At 29.4% G+C, this 8,956-nt stretch overlaps 1 protein-coding gene across 3 annotated transcripts; it reads left to right on the forward strand.

Annotated features, from left to right (window-relative positions):
- Positions 1 to 1,592: 1,592 nt before the first annotated feature.
- Positions 1,593 to 7,373, forward strand: Bod1_0 (biorientation of chromosomes in cell division protein 1-like 1). 3 transcript variants are annotated; one of them, XM_011182643.3, is made up of 6 exons: positions 1,593 to 1,710; positions 1,773 to 2,018; positions 2,090 to 2,982; positions 3,053 to 4,198; positions 4,275 to 5,012; positions 7,114 to 7,373. In XM_011182643.3, exons 2-6 carry the CDS (start codon positions 1,783 to 1,785, stop codon positions 7,248 to 7,250), a joined length of 3,150 nt encoding a protein of 1,049 aa, XP_011180945.2. In that variant the 5' UTR covers positions 1,593 to 1,710; positions 1,773 to 1,782; the 3' UTR covers positions 7,251 to 7,373. The 3 variants fall into 3 exon arrangements, 2 of the variants coding, with proteins under 2 accessions (XP_011180945.2, XP_054087361.1); XM_054231386.1 differs by having other exon boundaries at positions 1,633 to 1,710; positions 1,776 to 2,018; XR_003752239.2 differs by adding an exon at positions 6,678 to 6,909 and having other exon boundaries at positions 1,667 to 2,018; positions 7,114 to 7,253.
- The last annotated feature ends 1,583 nt before the right edge of the window (positions 7,374 to 8,956 follow it).

Below are 8,956 nucleotides of genomic sequence, written 5' to 3' on the forward strand. Positions count from 1 at the left end.
AGCAAAACACATACATATACATATAGTTCGTTTCGCGCATAAGCACACAAACACTGCGTTCGTGCCTTCGTGTGTCCACCCCTTGTTTGTCGTTTCATTGGTTCAGTGTTGCTGTGATTTGTGTAAATGGTTTGTGTGTTTAAAAAATGGCTGCCGCATCAGCCAATCACATTGCAGCGACGTGTTTCGTTCCGTTATTTATGTGTGTTCCGTTGCCATTTTGACATTTGAGGTGATTGCTATTGGTGTAGGCATTTCCAATATGTTTTGATAGGAGATTTTCGGCATTTAAACAATTTTGTGAAAGTAATTGACTTTAAATATTGTATTTATTGTTCTTTGTAATTCCTATCACACCGAATATTTATTTTGCCATAAAATTTTTGAGATATTAGGCATACTAATTTACAATTCCATTGTGAAGAAACATTGTCGATCCAATTGGGTTAGGGATTCATAAGGCAGCGGTATGAATGATTATGAAAATATTTTTGAGAAGTAATTCAAATTTTTAAACTAATATCAATTAAAATTACAACTATTACAATAAAATTGTTTTAAAAAATTCAATCAAATTAGTAATTTTTGTACATATTTATTGAATGTCTTATTGAACATTGAAAGTGAATAGGAAAATCATTGGCATGTTTTATTCGGTAAAATCAAATTAAAAACATTGTTAATGAAAAAAATATATTTGTTTTCATAAATTTAGGTCATAAAAGCGTCAACGTTTGTTATTAAAGGATATTTATTTTGGAGAACTTGAAAAATAATGTTAGTAAGTAAACATTTGTTAGAAAATATAAAAATTATTAGGAAAAAAATATTAATGAAAAAAAATTTTGGATACCATTATAAAAAATATTAACATTATTAGGACATTTTTTACTAAACTAATATAAATTTTTTATCCATTTCATTATACTTATTCAATAATACTTTCTATTGCTTTTATAAGAATATTTTTTGCCTTAAAAATTAAAAAAAAAAAAAAAACAAATTACTTCTAGGCTACCTTGACTATTTTAATAATATATATTTTACATTACAGTAAGGGAATTCTTAAAAAAAAATAATAAAAATCCATTTCCAAATCTTGTCATAAGCTTTCGAAATAAGCTTTAACTTACTGAGCATTTTTTTTCATTGAAGCAATATTTGAACAATTTTAGACCTCTGAATATAGACCAGCTGGAAATTTAAAAGTTATATTTGAAAAAATTTAGTATGAATATAATATCAATAAAATCGCTTTCTAATGCTGAACTCCTACATATCGGTACCATATATTTTGATATTTTTATTCATAAAATTTTTACGCCTCCATAATTTTGTTTTCAATTGTTTATGATTTTTTTAATTAAAAAAAATTTTTTTTTGCTTTATTAAAAATTAACTTATCTAAATACTTTTTTATTAAATCAATATGAAATCTTATCGTATACTAAGCCATAATTACGATAAATGTTAATCAATGTTAAAGTCACAGTTTATATGTTTACATGATTTTAGTAATAATAATATTAAAAGAAAATATTAATTTCTGTGCAACGAATACGCACACACAATTAACAGCCAATAGCTTGTAAATTCTTGCTTTACGTGTGAACGCAGTATTATAAATAACCAAAAGTGCAAACGTACGCCTGGCAACGCTTAAATGTTTTTTTTTCAGGAGACGTAGAAAAACAAAATAATTTAGTTTTGGTAATTATTATTGTGAAATGTTTTGTTTTTAACAACTCTTTTAATTAAACTATGTAAAATAGAAGCTCAGCAATGGCTTCTCATTTGGATCCTCAACTTGAGGATAGAATACTGCATGAAGTAAAGTCACAAGGTGTTTTCGATGAGTTTCGCAAAGATTCAATGGCAGACGTGGACACCAAGCCTGCTTATCAAAATCTCCGACAGCGTGTTGAGAGTACAGTGAAGAAGTTTCTATCCGAACAACAATGGACACCCGATATGAATAAAAATCAACTTCGTGAGAAATTGCGTAGACATATTACAGAGTAAGTGGATAGAGTGCGTTGAGTTCGTTGTCTAGCAAAACATTTACATTTTTTCCAATTTGCTGCTGCAGATCAGGTTTTTTGGATGTAGGCGTTGAACGTATAGTCGATCAAGTAGTGAATCCGAAAATAGGCACAGTTTTTCAACCGCGCATTGAAGAAATCACTTACAAATATTTAGGGCTACCGCCACCTGTCAAACACGAACCGCCTCCACCTATCATGCATCCACTACCGCCATTGCCGCTGACTGGACCGCCTTTGAAAATAGAAACCAGCAGTCTTTTACCAACTGGACTTGAACAAGTGAGTCCTGATTCCGATAAAGCGACAGTAAAGTCGGAATGTCACGGCGACGACCCCTCTGTTATGGATATGGACGTTGATGTTGATGATAAATTGGGAGACGAGGATGACGAATCTCCACCTTTCGAACCGCTTGTGAAATGTGTTGAACCAAATACAACTATAAAATCGGAAAATATTAAAAATGATGATGAAGTTGATTTGAAACCCCAATTGAAAACCGTAAAGTTGGAAGCAATATCAAGCGAAAGTGCGGTCAAAGTTGAAACCAGCAATCAACCAGATTCAGAAACACAGGACACCTCCGTATCGGCAAATTCAACAGATCCCGAAATTGCAAAAAATGCAACCATATCGTTCGGAACAGAAGCTGTCTTATCACAAGATTCACAACTATCACAAGTCTCGAGTGACAGTAACATCTCTGACGTGACAGCGAATGCTTCACACAGTTTTATGGATAATTCCAGTACACACAACAACACGCCGCAAACAATTTCCGATCAAACTGCGGCAGCAATTGAACTGGCTTCGGCGAATATATCCGAGGAGGCGCAAATGCCAAAATTCAGTGAGAATTCATCGGAAATGTTTGGTGCGAAGTCAACACCATCAGAGCTACATTTCGATATTAAAAAAGACGAGATTAAATTCGAAGGTATGTGGGCATGCATTAACTGCTGACTAACTAACTGAATATTGTGCAATAAAAAAATTTTTGATTTTAGGTACTGAGCGAAAAGCGAACTTGTTGGAACAAGAAGGCGAATGCAATTCTGTGCCTTGTGATGGTATTTCACAAAGAGAATTGAATAATATAAGTGAAAATATAGAAAGTAAGGAGGCACCACATCACTTCGGCAATTTGACAATCGACACAGACGTGGAGCGAATGCAACCCACGGGTGTCAACACACCGGCAGCAACACCAACGCCCACACCTCATGAGAGTAGCTTCGGTTCTTCATTAGAAGATACGAGTATACAACAATACAAAGAGGATGGTGAAGTTGAATCGAAAACTGAATCTATGAATGTAAGAGATGCGGTCTTCTCAACACCGATACCAGAGCAGCGCGATAAAAAAGAAACAAGCACCTCACGAAATCACGGCTCCTCGTCATCATCTTCGCGACACAAGAAACATTCGAAAGACAAACGGCATTCGCATAGCTCAAAAGACAAGTATAAAGATCGCGATCGTAGCAAAAATAGAAGCCACGATAAGGATAGGAGTAGTGTACGAGATAGAAGTAGCGATAAGAGTAGACATAGAGAGAAGGACAAGCATAGAGATAAGGGTAGTAGCCACAAGGAGAAGGATCGAAGCAAGGATAGGTCACGCACGCATGACAAAAGTACAAAGAGTAAGAACGATGGTACAGAACGTAGTAGCAGCTCTAAACGTTCCAGCTCCTCCACAGCACGTTCACATGATACTAGTTCGAGCAATAAGAACGAAAAGAACGTAACGACGAAACACTCAAACTCTTTCACATCATCTTCAAGTTCGTCTAGCCGTTCTGAAAGTCACGACGCGAAGCGTGAGAAACGTGAAACGGAAAAGAAACATCATCGCAGCACTTCAAGCGCCAGCGCTAGTGAGAAAAAGGATGCTGGGAAGGCAGAGCTGCCCAAAAGTGAAGGGCCCACTGACGATCACAGTAGTGAGAAGACTAATAAAGTGCGGCGCCACAAGTCGACCGATTCGAATGACGAAGACGAAGGTGCTAGTGGTGCTAGTCGTAAAAATGGTGGCAGCGAGCGTGAAAAAGCTAGTCAAAATACCACATGGACCAACAGCGATAAACAGCAAAGTCAAAGTAAAGATACGAAGAACTCTGCGCAAAGTCCAAAAGGTAGATCAAAAAGTGGTAAGTTTCCCAATAAAAATAAAAATTAATTTTTCATGTTTCATTATAAAAATAAAATGTATTATGCTTTCTTAAGACCACGACCAAGAGAAACCCACTGCAGCGTCGAATATGATAACCGAAGATGTTAGTACAAACGCTTTGGCGACACAACCACACGGCAATAAAGTCGTTATTTTAAGCGATATGCTCGAAAATCCCAACATCAATTTCATTGATCTGGGACCATCATCCGCCACATACACACACACCTCCGATATGGTTGTGAAAGATTGTCAAAAAGACACCACAACAACAACCAAAAGCGCCGCTACAGCAGCGGTGCAGAATACTCAAACCTCAAGCGAACACACACACAAAGTGGAGGAAGAGCACCAACTTCTTTTCTTCGAGGAAGTTGGTGAACAGTTTTCAAATCGATTGCGTCTCTTAGACAACGCAATGGATCGCTGTCGACGTGTGGTCAACAATCTGCGTTTCGATTGTGCCACCGAGTTGTGTGACACTTACGAAACCGGAGAAGAGCAGCCAAATGCAGGCGCGGCAGAAGGCGTTGAAAGGCCACAAACTACTACAGCTACGCTCACAATCGATTGTGTTGTACCCACTGCCTTTGCAGCAGCGCCAGAATACTACAATAGCGGCGAAAGGCGTGAAGGCAGTCCAGTCGGCAGCACATACGATGGCGTTTACGATTTGCATGGGAAACGTAAACGCAATAATGCCGGTGCGCTTGTACAAAGTAAATCCTCACCCACACCGTCCGATGCGAGCGTGAATTCCAAAGAGAATATGGCGCTGGACAAAAATGCCGGTAAGCAATTAATCAGCTTTGGCAGCGCATTTATTTTATGTTTGTAGATTTTTTTAGTGTTTTCTTAGAAATGTATTTTATCATTTGCATTGTTGTGTAACGCATAGTTTTTTCGTTTTATTTAAATGTAATTTTTTTTGTAGAAAAACATTAGCTTAGTTTAGTATTTGTTGTTGCATGCTCCTCCTAAAAATAAAGATAAAAGGTTTGTAAAGCTAGTTAACTGAAATACTTTCGAGCTTGTATTCGATATTTTAACGGTAAATAGTAACTCCTGAATATGTAATTTTTATGAGCGAATAACAGTTTTTATTTTTTTTTTGCAACGATGCAATTTCTAAATAAATTTTGTCAGATACCAAACTAATAACATGATTTTTATTTTTTTTATAATTTTTATTTAATTTTTAATAATTTTATTCTTTTATTTAATATTTTATTTCTTTTCATTTTTATTATTTTTTAATATTTGTTTTAATATTTTTGGTTTTTCTATTATTTTAAATATTTCTTTTTTAATTAAATAATTTTTTATTTTTTTATTCAATAATTATTTTTTTTTATTAAATAATTATTTATTTTTTTAATATTTTTTTTAATATTATTTTTTAAATATTTTTATTTTTTTAATATTTTTATTTTTTTTTTATTATTTTTGCTTTTTTATTATTTTTGCTTTTTTTTATTTTAAATATTATTTTAAATCTTTATTTTTTTTTGTTCTTTTAATTTTAATTGTTTTTTTTATTAATTTTATTTTTATTATAATTCTCCTTTATTATTTGTTTATTGTTTTTATGATTTTTTATAATGTTTCTTTGTAGTTATTTGCTTCAATTTCATTCTATTATAAAATATGTAAAAAAATTCATTTCGCTCAAACTAAATTTTTTCTTAGTAAATGTATTTTGTATGTAACGAAATTTTATTAAAAGTTTAAAAAGTTTACATAAAAAAACTGTTCTCATTTATTAGTTTTTTTTTTGATTTTTCTCACTTTAATAAAAATTAAAAGGTTAAGTATACAAAAATTGGAAAATACATTTGCTATTCATATTTCATAATTTTCTTTTTCTTTTCTATACATTTGTTTCTATATATTATTTTCATAAAAAACTAATTATTCTTATTTTTTTTTATAAAAAAAATTCCACGATTTTCTTTTTTTTTTTATAACCAAAATTCTAGAATTTTAAATTTTAACTTTATTAAAAAAACTCTAGCCTAAATTCGTTTTTTATTCAGTATTTAAGTATAGATAACTATTTTCCCAATGACTTACACCTGTGCAATATAAAAAAATATTTACAAATATTAACTTTTTCTTTAAAAAAAAATATAACTCCAGCTCATTAAATTGAAATTTCCAAATCTACACGCCACTTATATTAATTTATAACTAATACTAGCATTAAAAACTAGTCAACACACGTAAACACACATTTTTTACAAACTCACGCTAATTTTTAATACTTTAAATACACATATAAACTAAAAACAAATATAAATAAAAATGGTATCTCGAATTAAAAAGCAAAAGTCTTAGTAGTAGTAAACTTTGTAAGAAATTTTTAATTTAAAGTTTGCTAATTACTTGTACGATCAACAGTAAAGAGTAATTAATTCTTTTATTTACTTTTCGCTCTATTCTTCATTGATTTTTAGATATGCATACAAATTAAATCAAAGCCATAAGCAAAACGCAATATGCAGCGCGTATACGTAATAGTTACCCGTAAAAATGTAGCGTCTACGCGTAACGCATGACATAATAACATAATCATAGCAGAGTACATTAAAAAATAAAATGTAAAAATGCAAAAATATCAATCAATCAAATCAAAAACCAAAAACAAAAACAAAAACAAAAATGTATATCCTTCCAACCATGTGCTGGGTAAGCAATTTGTTCATACATTTTGAAGTGTTTTCAATTGAATATTTGCGACTTTTTCCGTTTTTCTGTTTCAATTTCTTCTGTGTCTTTATTTATTTCATAACTGAACTGCCGCTATTTACTTTTCACCTAAATGTTGTTTTTGTGTATGTTTTTCTATTGATTTTCCATGTTGCAATGTACTTAAATGTGTGTCCTTTACAGATGAGGTGAAATGCGTTCGTCGCATTGCGTCTGTAAATAAATTGAGTCAACAGCGCTATAACAGCGAGGATCTGTACAAACCGCGACCCATTTTGAGTCAACGTTCACGTCGTCGAGGTATGGATACCATAATCTAGTTGTAGTTGTAACAAGACGACGTTAAACATTTTAAAATAATAAAAATGAAAATATTATTTAGAAATTAAAAATTTATATACATTGCTTAAATAAAAAAATACATATATATTTATACAAGTGAATACATTTATTTTTTATTTTTTGGTGCTTTTGGGAGAAGTGAAAATAAATAAAAAATAATAAAAAGAAATATAAATAATAAATTAATTTATACATTTTTGTTTGGTGTTTTTGAATGGAGTATAAAAATAATAAAAAATAGAATTAAAAGAAAATATTAAAAATATTAATTAATAAGGATAACAAAAAGTGTAAAAATAATAAAAACTATAATAGAAAAAAAAGAGAAAAAATTAAGCAAAATAAAATAATAATAAAAATTATAAGGAAATAAAAATACAAATAGTAAAAAAATATAAGAAATTAAAATTAATAAATATATAAAAAAATTAAAAAAATAAAAATGAAAATTATAATGAAGTGCAAAAAAAGTATAAATTGAAAAAGATAATAAAAATTATAAACAATAGAAAAAAATATTTAAAAAAATATATATGAAAAAAAATGAAGTAATAAAAATCAAAAATATTAAAAAATCACAGAAATAATAAAAATATAATAATAATATTAAAAAATTCAAATAAATGCAAACATAATATGGAATAAATAAAAAAAAAATAACAAAAAGAATTAAAAAGTGTTTTAAATAAAATAAAAATAATAAAAAACAAAACCATAGAATATAGAAATAAATAAATAAATATAAAAGAAATAAACAAGAAAAAAACCAAAAAGAAATCTAAAAATATATATTTTTTATATAAAATAAATAAAAAAATATTTTTAAATAAAATAAATATTTTTTGATAAATTGAGACTTCCTTTAGAATAAAATTAATGTCTCCTCTTAAAGCCTCCTCTTAAAGTTTATACAAGAGTTACTAGAGACTTGGAACATGAAATATAATCTTCAAACATAAAAAAAGTAACTACAAAAACATGGTTTAAAAAAAAAAAAATATTTTTGATAAATAAAGACATCGTATAGTATAAAAATAAATTCTTCTTGCTGCAATGGTTTACGATCGTTACTAGGGAGATTTAAAACATAAAAACTTAAAAGAAAAAAATAAATATAATAAAAAAAAATAAAAATAAAAAATATCAAAAATAATTAAAAAACATTAAGTAACAAAACAAAAAAGAAATAAAAAAATTTTATAAATTAATTAATAAGTAAATATATTTAAAAACAAAAATAAATCTTTCTGATAAATAAAGACTTTCTTTAGAATAAAGTCAACTTCTCTCCTAAAAAAACGAATCGTAAGAAGTTGCCTCTACTACTTTGTCATGACTTGGAGAACATGACTTAAACTTAATTTCCATAAAAAAATCCAAAAACCCAAACCACATCTTCCCCGATAAATAAAAAATACATAGCATACATTTTGGCGAAAAGACCATTTGTTTTACAGCTTTTCTGTTTGTAAATTACAAGGTTGTGTAATTTAATAACAATAAAATTTTTAAGTTAGCATATATTAAGAGTTTACATTTAATATAATTTAAAATAATATTAACAATTTTCATATCTTGCAGTCACCACGCTAAAACCACAATCTAAATAGGTTGAATGAAAACAAAAAAAAATAGCAGTGTTTGAAAAGACCTGTCTTTCAAGTAGCAAAATGAGCATCTTCTT

The sequence above is a fragment of the Zeugodacus cucurbitae genome, chromosome 2, assembly GCF_028554725.1.
Source record: "Zeugodacus cucurbitae isolate PBARC_wt_2022May chromosome 2, idZeuCucr1.2, whole genome shotgun sequence".
NCBI lineage: Eukaryota > Metazoa > Arthropoda > Insecta > Diptera > Tephritidae > Zeugodacus > Zeugodacus cucurbitae.